The sequence below is a fragment of the Rana temporaria genome, chromosome 7 (assembly GCF_905171775.1).
Source record: "Rana temporaria chromosome 7, aRanTem1.1, whole genome shotgun sequence".
Taxonomy (NCBI): domain Eukaryota; kingdom Metazoa; phylum Chordata; class Amphibia; order Anura; family Ranidae; genus Rana; species Rana temporaria.
In genome coordinates, this window is record NC_053495.1 from 123674352 (window position 1) to 123692460 (window position 18109).

Consider the following 18109-nt stretch of genomic DNA (forward strand, 5'->3'; position numbering starts at 1 on the left):
TTCTAGCTGCCCTGTACTGGCAATCTGGTAACTCAGTGTTTTGCCAGAAGGCTTGATTCTTTGAGTGTATTCGTGAGCTGATCTTTGCCCTAATGGTATGCTAAACCCTAATGCCTTTTCAATGAAAGATTTAAGATGTCCTCTGCATAGTCTAGTCTTGAGCCTTACAATAGTATTGGACTGTAAGTGGTATGGGAACTAAAAACATTAGCCAACGAACATTTGTTTTACACCTTTTATGAATTTAGTAAATGAGTTCCATATACAGTCATATTGTCAGAATTGTGTTGCAAAGCCTTTATTAATTCTCCCCAATCTGTCACAATGCTTGATAGTTTACAGAGAAGCCTCAGGTCGATTGCCCCTCTCTGATGCAAAGGCCACATGTTAGTTCTGGGACAGTCTGGTATGCTATGAGGGGTAGAAGAGCTTTTATTACACCGGTGTAAAGTGATTGTAAACCTTCATGTTTTTTTTATATAATAAACATGATATACTTACCTGCTTTGTGTAATGATTTTGCACAGAGCAGTCCCAGTCCTCCTCTTCTGGGGTCCCCGCCTGCATTCCTTGCTCCACCTCTTCTGCAATTTCCCAATAGGAAGTCACTTCTTATGAGGGAACTCATGCAAACTCCATTCTAAACCTTGCTGCCTGCGTCTGTAGACACAGCCAGCGCTTCTTGGCCATGCCCCTCTTCCTCGTTACTGGATTTGATTGACAGCAGCAAGAGCCAATAGCTCATGCAGGTATCAAGCTGCCTATTGAGAAGAGAGAGGCAGAGACATACGCTGTTTTTAGGGCTAGATTAAGATCGGGCTCAGATAAGTATTGGAGTGGGCTGGGGAGTAATCTGCACAGAAGGTTTCTCACCTTAAAGGGTCACTAAAGGATTTTTTTTTTAGCTAAATAGCTTCCTTTACCTTACTGCAGTACTGGTTTCATGTCCTCATTGTTCGTTTTTGCTTTGAAGTAGCTGTAATTCTGCTGTGATCTCCACACTTCCTGGTTGCCTGTTTCCTTATAACCATCATACTGGGAGCTTTCTCACGGTGGTCTAAGCTGTCAATACTGTGTGTCTAAAACTCCTCAGAACCAATCAGATTCATTTTAAAAACAAAACACTGCCCTGGATTTGTTTGTTTTTGTTCTGTGAGTCTTCCCGACTCACCTCTCACCCGGAACTTCATGTATGTACCTTTAAAACCGAAAGTGAAACTGAGGCACATTATATGACAGATTAAATTAAATTTTTAATCATTTTTAAAAGAAATCAGTTAACTTTTATGTCTCTATACCCAATAAACAGTCATTTGAGCAAAACATTTTGTTTACTTTAGTGACCCCTTTAATGGACCACTTTAAACCCAAAACCAAACTCTCCTCCCCCCAGATTAACAATGCTGCTGTCCAAAGGTGTCACTAGTGCTGCTTCATCCAGAGTGGAGGTGTTCTAATACAGGTGGTGCATTTCTGGCCAGATCACCAGGTGAAAACTGAGGGAAAAAAACTAAAAACTAAAACTAATGCAGACACTAATGAGCTGCAATACATTGCATGTTTGGTTTGGGGTTTAATGCCACTTAAAGGCTTCTCAGTTAGGTCTGCAGCTTGATACTAGATTATCTTTTCATACACAAACTGTCAAACCCAACAGCTCTCTTACATTGTAAGCTGTATACCGTTAGTTTAGGGCACTTTGATATTCTGCAAAAGGTAAGCCACACGCATTATACATATATATATATTTGCTTGCCTGTTCTTTCTTTCATGTTTCTTTCTGTGCTTTTAAGAAAAATATTACTGTCTAACAAGTATTTTTTTTTCCATAAATTTTAGAACACGTATTTGTACTGCTGTCTGCTAACGTTAAAATGTTCTGTTACAGGGGGGGTATTTCCAACGGATTTCTCCATCTTGCTGACAGTAAAGCCCAAGAAAGGCCTGCAGTCATTTATCCTGTCAATATACAGTTCGGAAGGAACACAGCAGATAGGAGTAGAGGTTGGCAGGTCTCCTGTTTTCCTTTATGAAGATCAAAATCGACTACCTTCACCAGATGACTACCCCATTTTTAGCACTGTCAATGTTGCAGACGGAAAGTAAGTAATGCCTTTGATCTATGACGACTAAAAGGAAAGGCCTGTAGACCAAAGTAAAGCTATAAAATGTCAAATATACACTGTACCCATAAGGAGAAATAAAATATATGTGTAAAGCTGCCACTCTGAAAGAATAGCGTTGCATAGAGATTTATATATAGAAGTGCTATAACATGGAAGGGAATATGATATAAACAATATTACCAAATAAAAATGTTTATATATCAGCAAAAATACAAAATGTAAAAAACAGGTCCATATAAGTCGAAAGCTGAAAAGTCCTGATTTACTGAATAGTAAGTGCAAAAACACACCACCCAATGTCACCAACTTTTGAAAAGCAGCTTACTGGATGTTTTTGATCCTTTAAATAGAAAGGTCAAAATGCACTCAAACCTTCCCAAAGTTAAGGTCCAGGCTATGTATATCAACAAGCAGTAAAAACTGTAGGGCTATCATATATATATATATATATATATATATATCATTCCAAAGAGTAAACAATATGTGAAATATCAACACATACTTATTCAATAATAAAAACCATAGAATTTACATTTTTTGGTTTCTAGTTTTCTATTGCCCTGTTTAATATCGAAGTCACAACATGGCCGGTTTCTATTTTATTATCTATTTTGTTTTAAATACTAGGGTTCCAGTTATATAAGATTGTATTTAAATATTTCCAACCACATAAAATGTATATCTAACGATCTATATGAAACCTACTTAGAATTTAAAGTGGAACTAAACTCCTCAATACTTAACTCACCTCCAGCAGTGCAACATTCTTGAGTTTCCCTGCCAAAGCAGACATCTTCCCTGGGTCTCCTTCCAGCAGGGGCTGACTGACCATTCGGGCACTTAGCACTGCCCAAGGGCCCCATGTCACTAGGGGGCCCCATCAAGGTTGTCAGCCTCAGTAAAACCAGGGACAGTATGTCAAAATCTGTGTTTTTTTACATCTGTCCCTGAAATGTCCCTTACCGACATTCTTTCGGTCTAAAAATCCCAAGATTATAGCTGCTCCGCCTCTCCAGTACCTTTTCAGTGTGTGTATGTGTATTCTGTGTGTGTATATTGTGTGTGTATATACTGTGTATGTATACTGTATGTGTGTATACCGTGTGCATACCTCCCAACTTTTCGCGATGGGAATGAGGGACATCTATCAGCAAAAGTATGCAGGCATAGGACACACCCCTTGCCACACCCCCTTAAAGGACAATTGTACACAAAAACAGGATTGGTTAAACCCACAAGTGCTTTTTTTTAACCACTATTCCTTCATATTGGATTTTTGATTTTTCAAATGCAGAAGTTTAGACATTACATGAAAGGTTTAGCGCTAGAAAACACTTTTTGATAAATAAAAAGTGCATTTTTTATACATCTATATGGATCAGACCAAAATAAGGGACAAATTGGAGGAATGAGGGACAGAGGGACATTGCTACAAATCAGGGACAGTCCCTCGAAATCAGGAACAGTTGGGAGCTATGCGTGTGTGTATTCTGTGTGTATACTGTATGTGTGTGTGCATACTGTGTGGTCCCAAAATCTATTGCCTGGGGGCCCCACAATCTCCTATTGCCCGGGGGCCCCATAATCTCCTATTGTCCGGGGGCCCCATAATCTCCTATTGTCCGGGGGCCCCATGAGTTGTCAGTCCGCCTCTGCCTTCCAGGTTCAGAATCCTTGGTTTTGTGTCACCTATGATTGTACTCACGATCGGACCTTTGTCCGACCAAATCCACATCAAAATTCCGACGGAATTCCATCGGAGCAAAATAGAACATGTTTTCTATGTAAACTCCGATAGAATTCATCGGAATTTACGATGGAATTACTCCGATGGGGCATACACACGGTCGGAATTTCCGATGGAAAAAGTCGGTTGGATCGTGTGTACGGGGCTTTAGGCTTCTATTTCATTTCTATCAGCAAGTGATGCTGCTAAATACCTTTAGTGTGTCTGACATTAAACTTAGATGTTGTAAAACCAGCTATGCCCAAAAATGGAGTTAAAGGCTGGGAGGTATCTTCTCAGACCTTTACCACTCCACTACTTCATGTGTGCTGTCCATTATGTGGCCAGTTACAGATCTGTATTTGCTTTTGTAGGTGGCACCGGATTGCAATCAGCGTGGAAAAGAAGACGATCACAATGATTGTGGACTGCAAGAAAAAGATTTCTAAACCCTTACCAAGAAGTGACCGTCCTGTTGTGGATACCAATGGCATTGCTGTATTTGGGACTCGCATCCTGGAAGAGGAAGTGTTTCAGGTCAGAAACGTAACACCCGTTTGAAAAAGCAAATTAAAACATGTTCTGTTTGCCTTATGCATTACCTTTTATTGCTACTGAGATACAATTATCCTGATAGTAGTATTGCTATCTTACCAGCTTTGCATGTTACCAAGAGCGCTTCATGTTGTGTGAGGTTTGCACCTGAGTTTGCTGCCGCTGCACTGTTGTTGTCCTAGTAAAGTTATTTTCATAAATATACTTTGAGAAATCACAGGAAAGGTATAGAGTAGTGCCATCCTAGAGTCCCTCTTTAAAATATGTACACTATGTTGTCAAAAGTATTGGGACACCTTCCTTTAACCGCGCATGAACTTTAATGACATCCCAGTCTTCGTCTCTAGGGTTCAGTATTCAGTTGGCCCACCCTTTGCAGCTATAACAGCTTCACCTCTTCTGTGAAGGCTGTCCACAAGGTTTAGGAGTGTTTCTATGGGAATACTTGACCATTCTTTCAGAAGTGCATTTGTGTTGTGAGGTCAGGTACTGATGTTGGACAAGAAGGCCTGGCTCGCAGTCTTCCCTCAGAACACCTTTGGTTGAGTTAATCTGGTTGAGGATAGGACAAGTTCCTGCACACCAAACTCGCTCATCCATGTCTTTATGGACCTTGCTTTGTGCACTGGTGTGCAGACATGTTGGAACAGGAAAAGGCCATCCCTAAACTGTTCCCACAACAAGTATAAAATTCTCCATAATGTCTTGGTATGTTGACGCCTTCAGGGGTTCCCTTTACTGGAACTAAGGGGCCAAGCCCAACCCCTGAAAAATAACCCCACACCATAATCCCCTCTTCCACCAAATGATTTGAACCAGTGCACAAAGCAAGGTCCATACAGACATCGATGAGCGAGTTTGGGGTGGGAGGAACTTGACTGACCTGCACAGAAAGCTGTAGACTGTCAGTCACAGCTCTCTACTCATCTCCCTCCACACTCATTGGAGCACTGAGCTGCGGAGGGGCGGAGCAGCCGTCTCAGGCTCTCAGTGGCTCGCTGAGATGGGATCCAGACTTTATTGTCGCAATGACCCGGTGCCTGGACTGATATCCGTGACATCAGCAGAGTGCAGCCTTCAGTTTGCTCTCTGCTGAAAACGGGCACAGGAGTGCAAAACAAATTGCACTCCTGTGATCTATGAGAGAAGGCCAGCCAAACAAGCTCAAGCTGGACTTCTCATTTAATAAGGCTAATTGGTCATGTTGGTTTGGTGGTTTGGTCAGATCTACATTATCTATACATTACCTCTGCCAAATAACATACAGAGCTAAGAGTCATACAAGTACCTTAACAGAGGACTATTCAAAGCTGTATTTAGACATCCTGCTGCCCTAGACACATCTGGATAATTACCAGGTCAGTATACTATATACTATAATGGTACTTATCCGCCAGTGTCTAGGGCAGTAGGGTTAGAAGGGGAAACACCAAGCCTCGAAATATACAAATTGTAATAACTTATTTTTATTTTGTTTCCCCTTTTTAGCCACATCTGAGAATTTATGGCTAAATTTAGCAAAAAACAAACAAACTGTTGGGTTGAGAGAATCGCAGAGGGTACAGAGAGTTGCAAGGCTCTTTATAGTTCAGGGTTCCTTTTACTTTTTTGGTGGTCTGGCCCTAGACACCAGCCTACAGGTACCATTAAAAAAAAACATTTGCTTTTTGCTGCTTGGAAAAACTATTTTAAGATTTGTGCAGCCAGGCATGGAGTAAAGAGTCCAACAATGAATTCACTTACGTTGTATAATGACCTATTGAAGAGCCAATATTAGTAAATGTTAGCAAAAGGGGGTTAGGGGATCAATGTTTGTAAAATTATACTGACTTATTATACTTTTAAAGATTACTCAGGTATCTTTAATGGTGTTTTAACCCAGCACATATTAGCACAGCTTGGGAATCAGTGCAATATAAGCACAATCTACCACTGTAAATAGAAACTCATATTTATGTTTGATTTACAGTATGTCAGGTAGTCTAATTCATGTAGTGTACCTTAGTTTCCAAAAACCTGCAGTAAAAAAAAGCAAATTCTTTGTCTATGGAATCACTTTATGGCAATGGTAACTACAGCACATCAAAGGATAATATATGAAAACTGACACTTACATGTGTTTACACCTGCTCTTCCACTGAGTTGTAATCCCCCCCTACTCCCTGTGTGTATGCTTGTTGGTGGTCCGTGCTCTGACACTTTCCCTCATCTTTTTTTAGCATGGGAAAGCTAGCAAAACCTCCCGGGTTTATTCTTCCCATACATTCTGTGCTGACAGACTGAGTTTTTGTTTGATTATTCCCAAGTAAAGTCTTTGAGCTTAGTAAAATATGCTATGTAGTTTTCGCTGGGCCTGAAATATCAGTCCTCTGTAGGTATATGCTACAGGACTGCTTCCTGGAAACAAATTGTCCAATTCTTTCATGATTTAGCCTACGTTCACACTGAGGTGATGTGAGTTGAATCCATTTTGCAGTGTAAGTTGCAGGGTTGCCAACCATCTGTCCATAAATGTCCATTACGGACATACAGACTACCCGTCAATAATGGATGCAAAAATTACGGATTTTACAAACTGTAAATTTACTGAACGTTGGCAACCCTGGTGAGTTGACCAGTGCAAGTTGATGCGGTTCAGAGGCTCTAAACTAGCACCCTTTTCCAAAACACATCGGAATTGCACGGCTTATATGTAAATAACCTCCATGGAAAGAGGTGTTATTTCAACTGTCATGCGAATCCATGTGTTCTGGAACGCATCCGAAATTGCATTAGTGTGAACTAGGACTTAATAGACTCCCTAGTACCCCTATTAGACGTGTTTGGAAATCTGACCCCTATTAGATATGACTTTTGTTTCTTCAGGAAACACTATTTAAAGCCTGTAAAACTATAGCTAAGATATGCTAAGTAGCCAACAATCCTCATGCACGCTGGACTTTTCTTGATGTTTTTACAGCAGCTGTTTTTGGCTGTAGACGTTTTTTTCTACAGTCATTAAACTCTCCATCATGTTATCCTATGTGTCCATGCACACATAGGCCGTTATATATGTCATGTGTCCCTCATTTTGGTCTGATCTATATAGTTGTATATAAAATGCACTCTTTATCTTTCAAAAAGTGTTTCCCAGTGCCAAACCTTTCTAATTCCCTTTCCTAAACTATGCAATTTCTAAATTGCTGCATTTGTAAATTTCAAAAGCCAGTATACAATAATAGTAGTGGTAAAAAAAAGCACTTGTGTTAAGCAATCATTTTTTTCTTGTATAATCCTGCGTACACACGACAATTTTTTTAGTTGGTCGTGAAAACGGTCATGTGTATGCTCCAGAGCATTTTTCTCGATGAAAAATTTAGAACCTGCTCTATTTTTTCTCATCGTTTTTTTCCGTAGTTCTTTTTCACGTTGTGAAAAACAGTTGCGTGTACGCTTTAACGAGGGAGAAAAAACACGCATGTTAAAAAGCAAGTTACGAGATGGGGAAATTAGCAAAAGCAGCCCAAAGGGTGGCGCCATTCAAATGGAACTTCCTCTTTTTAGTGCCGTCTTACGCTTTGTATGTCACCGCGCTTTGCTCAAGCATTTTTTTTTTGCGAACGTGTGTATGCAAGGCAAGCTTGAGAGGAATCACGACAAAACACGTCGAGAAAAACGTTGTTTTTAATCATGACATGAATAACGGTCGCGTGTACGCGGCATAATTCTCTATTAAGGAGGTGTGGCAGGCGTGTGTGTCCTATGCCTACATACTTTTGCTTATAGGTATACCTTGATCCCATCTCAAAAAGTTGTGAGGCATGCAAAATTGTTGATTTTTTTTATTTTAATGATAATGATAAACAGAAAAATAGAGAGGGTAAATCTTCTTAACGGTGGCAAAGACAGTAATAAATGGACATGGGGTTCTTGTTTCTCTCCACACTATCTAAAACTAAAAATACGTTTTTCCTTTAGTTATACTTTAAAAGTTAGTGATCCATCATTGAGGCAGAACATCTGGTACTACAGGCTGACTGACTTGACTAGTTTCAGCCCTGGTTGCCCTCAATGCTAGCCTGGCTGTCTACTCTGAGATCTGGCCAGTGTAATTAGGACAGTAGGACAGTGTCCGGGGGTCAGTAGTAGGTATGTCAGTGTACACCAAAAAGCAGAACAGAAGACAGGGTGTCAGTAGTGCAGAGGACAGGGCATCGGCAGGGCAGAGTACAGGACAGTGGTTTAGCAGGGCAAAAGACAGGGGGGTCAAATGGGCATAGTACATGGGGCTCAGAAGGGCATGTTACAGAGGGTCTCAGGAGGCCACACCACATAGGAGTTGAGGAAGGCACAGTACAGGTGGGCTCAGGAAGGCAAGCTAAACTGAGTTTAGGAGGGCATGGTACAGGAAGGTTCAGGTGGGCATGAGGCGGGGGACTCAGGAGGGCACACCACACGGGGTCTTATGAGGGCATGGTACAGGGGGGCTCAGGAGGGCACAGTACAGGGGGGCTCAGGAGGTCACACCACATGGGGGCTCAGGGCACTGTACAGGGGGGATGAGAATGGCATGACACAGGGAGGCTCAGGAGGGCACTTCACAGGGGTCTCAGGAGGGCACTGCATGGGGGCTCAGAAAGGGACACCATATGGTGGGTTAAGGGGGGCACAGTATAGGGAGCTCAGTACAGGGGGGCTTAGAAGGGCATGGTACAGGGGGCTCAGGGGGGCACTGCACAGGGGGGGCTTAGGAGGGCAAAGAGATGGTTTTCTGATGCAGAGCAGTGCAGGAAAGCTGCTGTAGCTGATCTACGTGTTCTGGTTCTTTGATCCCTTCTCGCAGTTCTCTCAGCTAAACATAGGATTGGATTTGACAGCTTCCCAGCCTCAAAGCTCAGGCAGCCAATATGCATGTGCTCATTGCTTCCCTGCACAGCTCTGCTACTCTGGGGGAGATGCACTTATGGGTTGGCAAGGCAAGGACTCGAATGTAATCTACCCACCACCTGCCCACAGTCAATCGGTAGATCACAACCAATGGGTTGCTAACTCCATATAAAAATGGAGTGAGTGGAGATGGAATTTGTTAGGGTAAATTGTCCCCTCATGGATTCTGTCAATGTCTCAGACTTAGCAGCTGTCTGATTGGATGCTGCAACCTCTTGTGACCTTCAGTAGCCATCTTGCGTGAGACACCCTTTCCTAAAGAAGGGTCCCCTCATCGTTTTGGCACGTTTCTGGTGAGTGAACAGGAGAAAGAGAAATCTGATTGTGAGGGACAGTGAATAGCTCAGGGTCAGGTTCCTGGCAAAGAGGGATAGTTTAGACAACACTCTTTCTTCATTATACACACTCTGGTGAGTGGTGCGGAGACAAGGAGCTGGCAAAGACTGGAGGAACGCTTTTAAATTCACACCCAGAAGGGACACTACCCTTACTAACAGAAGCTGTCCTCTAACATATATTGTAAATGTTTGGAAACTGTACATGCTCTGAACAGTTTTACTTTATATCAGTGCTAAAGACCAGTTTATTTGTTACTGTGGACCACTGTGCAAGTGTTTTCTAAAGACTTTAGAGCTATATTCATTGTGTGTGAGTACTTCCTCCCTAATACAGGGTACCCAACTTAGGCTCCACACACACAATGACTGCAATTTGATCTATCCTATATTACAGATACCAGACCAGTATTACAGATGGTATTTAATATGAACATGTGTTTTAGTTACGTCCTATTGGGTTTATGAATGTCTTCTCAGAAGGAAACTTTGTATCATAGTGATGTGCACCGCTAAGCTTGGTTGTATTTTGTATGCAAGCATCATCATTGTTTTGCACTAAGCAGATTTATTTTTTTCTATCCTATGCTCATTACTTATAGAAATAAATAGACTTTGCTCTTCTGTCACTTGGCGGAAACAATTTTATAAACTTGGCCTCTTTGAAATTAGGAGCATTTCAAGCTACAGTTACAGTTACAGTGTAAATATTTATGACTGGATGTAGTTTATAAATGTTATCCTCTCAAGTAAGGATTTAATCATTTCTTATGCTGTACATTTTAAATGTTCAGCGTTCTCTAGTGAAAGGGTTTTTGACAGAGTAGATCTGCAATCCTGTGTTTAAAAAGCTATGAATCATTTTAGAACATGTTTCCTGTAAAATGAAATATTAATTATTAATACTGCATATTAAAATGTCTGTTATTCTTCTAAGTACAAAAAACAAAGCCAATCACATGACCGGAAATACATATATTGTTTGCATCTTGTTCGTAGGCTATTTGTAGGCTATTTATCTTGTTGCTGACTGTGAACTGTAGTTTTACTGCTCTGGTGCAGGCAGGCTGCACAGAATCACGTGTATATATACGTAAATCTGCTCTTCTGGGAAGGTACATGTGAGCTGCCTGTGTGCCGCCTGTGCTGTGATTCATCACAGCACCAGCTGTTCAGTGGGTACCAGCCAACTGATGACCGCCAGAACCAGCTGATCGGTTAGGAGGAAGACAGGACAGAGCTCTGCCTATGTAAACAAAGCAGATCTCTGTCCTGTCAGCAGGGATGTGCTGAATTTTGTTTCCCTGCAAAGCAAAACTGCTACGACTGGGGATCTCACTACTATAAATTTTGTTAAAACACCCTAAAATGTGCACCTAGTGGTGCTCAGTAATGTGTACATTGCTGCTCTGCTGAAGTAACTTCATTCTCAGCTCCATCCTCAGCTCCAAACTCATTTTTACTATGGTCAAATGATCCACCAAGGTAATAGTGAAAAGCACCATGTGACCTCTGGCTGACAGTTGACAGCCAGGCAACTAGCATACGTACAATGATAATGCTGCAGGATCCATGTTTCTCTCAGTAGAGGTTTCCTTTAAAAGGAACTTATCAGGTTTATGAATATGAAAGCTTTCAATAGTTACTTTGAACATAGCGACTATTTGGATTTCTTTCTTAAAAGAGAAGTGCAGGAATACAGAAAAATAAAAAATGATACTCACCTAGATGGCTGCAGCTGTCTCCTCCAGGTCTATACCCAGAGAACTGAGCGATCAAACACACTCAGTTCTCCCCCCCTGCTCTGAGCAGAGAGCCATGACTGTCAGGCAGCGGATCTCTGCTCTGCTCTGCTCCTCCAGTTTGTCTGTCCAGTTTGTTCTGTACTCCTGTGACCCCTTTTTAACATCACTTATCCTTTAACAACTTGGTGAGTCATTGATTTGGAACAAGCATGTACTGTATATATGCAACAGTCCAACACTACATTGATAGCATGCTTGTTGAAGGTCAGTTGCTCAATAATGTGTAAATATAGCAAAACATTTTTATAGCTTTGTATAGAAAAGGGAGGAGTTAAAATATTTGTAATTTTTTTCAGCTTTCTATGTGTCATTGGGCAGATTTACCTTTACTTCCTATACTGGAGATACAACTAATCAAGCCTCGTACCCTCGACCGGTTTTCCCGGCAGGAAAACTGCCAGGAGAGCTTTTGGCCGGGAAAACCGGAAATGTGTATGCTTCCTTTGCATTTTTCCCATCAGGAAAACAGCTGGGAATCCCGTTGGCAAAATAGAGAACCTGCTCTCTATTCTCCCGTCAGGATTCCCGGCGTTTTTTTTTTTTTTTACGCCAGATCTACTACTTACGTATGGGAAAGCCTGTGAGGCAGTGCCGATAGAGCATACACATGGTCGGGATTCCCGGCCAAAGCTCCATGGCAGTTTCCTGGTGGGTTCTCGGCTTTTCCCCTCGGTTTTCTCAGCTGACTTTTTACCGCCAAGAAAACCAAGCGTGTGTACAGGGCTTTAGAGAGAATTCCACTTCGAACAAACAGAAAAGGCTAATCAATCCAGCTGGTGCTAAAAGCATAGAGATTGTATTCCCTCCTACTCGAAAAACGTAAAAGATAAAAAATAGATAAAAAAGATTTGGCTATGCATAGACTTTTACGATAAGTTCCTAAAACCAAACCAGCAAAGACAGCTCCCCGATAAAAAAAAGTTTAAAAGTTCCGCTGTTTTTTTAGTGATACAAATTTGTTGCTCGAAGCTGCTGATCTGTTTTATATGAAGGAACTGGAAATGTGTTAAATGGTAGATGCTTGTGTTGAAAATGTTTTTTGTCTACTTTGGATTTTACAATAAGAAATGTTCAAATGTTTATCTTTCCTCTTTTGTAAGTGATTTAACTTAAAGTGGAGCTTTGGGCAATATCCACACAGTGGTTTTCTGTCTTTGGAAAGTGCTGAACGATGTCTGTCAGCTCCTTGGCTTGAAACAAGTGTAAAGATGTGGGCTGTGTGTTTATTCTCCCTCCTTATATTTCGCAGTGGCACAATCCTGGAAGTATTCCACGATAAAGGCAACATTTCACATGTCTGCATTCAGGGATCTTAGGAAGACTTTCCTTTATAACAACATTAAACTGACTTAAAGGACCAGTATACCTTAACAGAACCTACTTTTATGATAAAAAAATATGATTTTAATACAGTAACATTTACAAGAGCTGTCACCAGTTAAAATAATAATAAAAAAGATTTGTAAAAACATATTAATCATTTGAATACCAGCTTCTTACTGCATAGTAGGTTTCCTGGTATTTTCAACTATTGCAGTTTCCATGTTTTATTATATAAAAAATGGATGGTGTATAGGTCATCTAGTCATCACTTAGTATGCATGTCTGTTCATATTTCGCGCAAATAACTATAATATTCTGTAATGACTCCCAGTCCATATTTCAAATCCCTGTTTATATATACAAAGCATGAGACATCTGGCAGTAGCAAAAAACAGAATTACCTTAATGGCTTCTATTGCACAATGGAAGCCCAACTGTTTCTTATTTAAAGGAACTGTAACTCATTTGGAACCAAATCCCTTTGTCCCTCTTTCCTCCTCGGTTGTTCCTCTTTCCTCCTCGGTTGTTCCTCTTTCCTCCACGGTTGTCCCTCTTTCCTCCTCGGTTGTCCCTCTTTCCTCCTTGGTTGTTCCTCTTTCCTCCTCGGTTGTTCCTCTTTCCTCCTCGGTTGTCCCTCTTTCCTCCTCGGTTGTTCCTCTTTCCTCCTCGGTTGTTCCTCTTTCCTCCTCGGTTGTCCCTCTTTCCTCCTCGGTTGTCCCTCTTTCCTCCTCGGTTGTCCCTCTTTCCTCCTCAGTTGTCCCTCTTTGGTCTGACGTACATTGTAAAGACTTATATTTAAAACAAACAATCAAAATTTTACTATCCAAAGTAATTTACTCCACTAAAGTCTCTCATCAACCTCTAAATCAGGGGTATGAAACTCAATTTCATCGTGGGCCGGATCAGCATTATGATTGCCCTCAAAAGGGCCGGTTGTATCTGTAAGATTAGACGTCCAGCGCATCCTCTTCCCTTTACATTAGATGTCAAGAGCCACCCCACCATGAGAAGTTGAGTTCCCCACCCTCCCTTACATCACAGTGAACCCCCTTTCCTTATGCTGCTGCTGGGAAGAAGCTGGATGCATTGCTTGAAAGCAGAAAGTAAGGGTCTATAATAGGACCAGAAGAGGTGCGAGGGCCACATGAAAAGGCCTGGAGGGCCGGATTCCGCCTTGTGTTTGGCACCTGTGCTCTAAATGATAGCATTTTCTATTTTAAAAATACTTGTGGGTTTAACAAATATTTTTTTTCACATTACAGTGGTTCAAAAGGTAAAACCAATAGATCCAGTGCTAGCTGCATCTCTTCTCTCCCCTCTCCCTCAACTCACAGGGACTGAGGCAGCAGCAGGAGCCAGTTGGAGAGGGGGATGTCCCTGCCACACCGTGTATGTCTATAGACACACACATCCGGCTTGGGATCGAGCCCACAAATCTGCCCCCATAGCAAGCGGCTTGCTTTGGTGGCAGACACAGAAGAGGTCTTTAGCGATGGACCTGAGAAGAGGAGGTTCAGGGCCACTCTGTACAATACCATTTCACAGAGCAGGCAAATATAACATGTTTATTATTTTATTAGTAAGCTGTATAGTCAAATGAGGAGGGGCGGGAACACTCTCGTTCTGGGGGCGCCAACGCAAGGATCAGTGGTGCGTTGTGTCCCTCGGACACTGCACATCACCGATCATGGTAAAGAACCTATGACATAGGCTCTTTACTATGTGATCAGCTGTGTCGAATCAGAGCTGATCACTGAGTAAACAGAAAATGCAGATTATATTCATTCCTCTCCTCATGCTGACAGTGCATGAGGAGAGCCGGTAAGCGGCATTCCTAAGTGGGGACATCTGCACTGACAATCAGGGCACTGATCATCTTTGCCCTGATGATCAGTGCAGCCCCATTAGTGCCCACCAGTGCTGACAATCAGTGCCCACCAGTGCTGACAATCAGTGCCCATCATTGATGCCTCTTAGGAACCCAACAGTGCTGCCCTTCACTGCCCCACAGTGATGCCTGTCAGTGCCCATCAGTGCCACCTATCATTGCTGCCAATCGGTGCCCACTGCACATCAGTGCCATCTATCAGTGCCCATCAGAGCTGCCTATTAGTTCCGCCCATCAGTGCCACCTATTAGTTCTGTTTATCAGTGCCCATCAATACTGCTTATCAGTGCTGCATCATCAGTGCCCATCAGTGTAGCCTATCAGTGCCCATCAGTGCAGCCTCATCAGCGTACATCCGTGAAGGAGAAAAATTACTTATTTACAAAACTAAGAATCATTTTTATTTATTTTTCGGTCATTTTTCATTTGTTTAGCAACAAATAAAAAAAAACAGTGGTGGTTAAATACCACAAAAAAGGTTCTATCTGTCTCAAAAAAATATATAAAAATTTAGTTTGGGTACAGCATTGCATGACCACGCAATTGTCATTCAAAATGCAACAGCCCTGAAAGCTGAAAATTGGCCTGGGCAGGAAGGGGGTCAAAGTGCCCTGTAGGCAAGTTGGTTAAAGAAAATTCTTCCTGGTCTGCTTTACTCGGAGACTAGCATGAATGTGCCTTTTTGCTTGCATACTGTACTTTGTGCCACAAAAAAAAACTTTTTTCTTATTTCAGAAAGTTCTATTATGCTGGGACAAGAGGGAGGGCTGGTAACCTTCCTTCCAACTTCCTCTCTTTCATGCTGTGGCCAAGACACATGCCCTGCTATTTATACTGTTGGGCTTGCCAGCAAAGCAGTGCTTTCCAGCCTGAAGAATGATATTGTGTGTATCACTTTAAATTGAAAGCAGTACCAGTAGTGCACACAGTACTGCTGAATGTCATAAGTTTTAAGATCTTTGGTGCAATATTTATCTCAAGGAATTGTGGGCCTTTTCTACAAAAAGTCAAGCCTGCACTTGTTGAAACTACAAACTTGCCAATTGGTTGCCTGCAGTGATTTCCAATGGAATTGCTCATTAGCCACATTTCAATCCTCCTGATTTTTTTTGCAGATTTTTATGTCTTTGTGAAATTGCAGTAAAAGTCTCCCTGCCAAAGTATTACTGTCACTGGAAGCTGCCATCACAGTTTGCATCTAGTGCACCACCTGCTGCTGAAACTTGGCATTACTATGTGTCTGCACAGATACAGCCGCTTTATCCAAATGGTCTGCCAAAAATAACATCATATATTTACAGTAGATACAGTATATTTATATAGCTCCACACACTATGATCAATTTGTAATATAGATAGATAGATAGATAGATCGATAGATATATAGATATATAGATAGATAGATAGATATATAGATAGATAGATAGATAGATAGATAGATAGATAGATAGATAGATAGATAGATAGATAGATAGATAGATAGATAGATATTATATAATATCTAGTATCTGTAGTTATTTCTTTCTGCATATGCATGCTTGTGCATCAACATCTTAAATTGCTGCTTTACTGGTTAGCAAATATTTTAAGACATACTTCTTACACCAGCCAGGCAGGATGATATTATCATGCTGTTTGTGCACTTCACCAGGGCCCATGACCCTCATTAGTTAGACAGGGAATGATATATATGGGGGGAATCTAGTCACTGACACTTGTCATCAGGTGTATTCTCTTGGAGCATAAGATATTTACCAGTGCATGAGATTTTTTGTTTCAATAATAGACATGTGCACACTGAAATATTTTGTTTCGGAATTTAGTTTCCGTCCGAAAAATGTATTTATTTAGTTACTCCCGAAATTCGTTTTTATTTATTTAATTTCATTAAAAAGTGCATTCGTCAAAAATCCAAATTAATTAAGGTCGAATCTGTCATTGAAGGCTTATAGTGTCTGTCGAATGTTCTAAGAAGATTTGATGGAGCAGCTAAACTGTACAACGCCACAATCGTACATTTCTGGTCGAATGTTCAGCCTACAAGCTATAGAAGAATTCTGATGTTGTATGACACTATTATTAGTATTATTATTATTATTATTTAGGTACTTATATAGCGCTGTCAATTTACGCAGCACTTTACATATACATTGTACATTCACATCAGTCCCTACCCTCAAGGAGCTTACAATCTAAGGTCTCTAACTCACATCCATATACTAGGGCCAATTTTAGACAGAAGCCAATTAATCTAACAGCATGTCTTTGGAATGTAGGAGAAAACCGAAGTACCCGGAGGAAACCCACGCAGGCACAGGGAGAACATGCAAACTCCAGGCAGTTAGTGTCGTGGTTGGGATTCTGACCAGCGACCCTTTTTACTGCTAGGCGAGAGTGCTACTCACTACACCACTGTGCCGCCCAATAATAATTATATTTATAAATTATTATTACTAGTCAACCAACATTCAAATTCTTCTATAGCCTATGGCCTGAGCATTTGACCAGAAATGTACGATTGCGGCGTCATACAGTTTAGCTGCTTGTGGAATACTCTTAGAACTTTCGACAGACACCATAAGCCTTCAATGACAGATTCGACATTTGTATGTTTTTCGCTGCTTAGTCGAATCTTCGTCGTTCATGTCGAATGGTCTACCCCAACACTGTCAAATCTTTTCTCTCTATGTGGAATCTTTCCTCTCTATGTAGAATTATCTTGGACTAATAGAGTTAGGTTAGGCACATTCGACCACAGATTCGATAGACACAGATTGCTATTGTCAGCGTCATGTCAAATCTCCTATCTATATCAAACTGTTGTAGCAACGAAAACGAAAATAAAGCATTTTCTTATGTCGGATCTTTCGGATTTCGGGTTCTGCGCGTTCGTTTTTGTTTGTTAAAAACAAAACGAAAATACCCAAAATTCGGACACAAATGCATTTGGACGAAAACAAATGCACATGTCTATTCAATACTGCATTCTACTTGTCAGTACTGCAATCTTGCCTTGCACCTACCAATTTCTGTGCTAGTCTGAAAAATATTTAAGCTTTCTATGTAATCTTTAATAAAGATTACAGGTGTTTATACATAGAAATTGTAAATGTTTGAAAATAGGATTTATGAGCAAAGATATTGTGCAGCCCAAATTGAAGAAGTGTTTGAACTGATGTTTTTCTTTAGCTTAACTCCATTGTAATTTCTTATTAAAAAGTACAGACAGTTGATGTTTGATAAATTTTATTCTTCCTTTTTGGGAATTTAAAGGTCAAGTATTTGACAGGTGTTATAATTACCTACTAAGTGCAGCCTTTTACTTGACTCTCTTAACTACAATCATTCTCTAAAAGCAATTTGCTTTAACAAAGCAAGCAATCATGGCTCCACTCCTCTTGCTGAATGTAAAGAGAGCTACATAGT

At 41.0% G+C, this 18109-nt stretch overlaps 1 protein-coding gene across 5 annotated transcripts in view; it reads left to right on the plus strand.

Annotated features, from left to right (window-relative positions):
* COL11A1 (collagen type XI alpha 1 chain) overlaps window positions 1-18109 on the plus strand; it is a 255883-nt gene that overhangs the window by 55573 nt on the left and 182201 nt on the right. For all 5 annotated transcript variants that reach the window (XM_040359914.1, XM_040359918.1, XM_040359916.1 and 2 more), the window contains exons 3-4: window positions 1889-2102; window positions 4227-4389. In XM_040359914.1, coding sequence (XP_040215848.1) covers window positions 1889-2102; window positions 4227-4389 — 377 coding nt within the window. The remainder of the gene's footprint in view (window positions 1-1888; window positions 2103-4226; window positions 4390-18109) is intronic.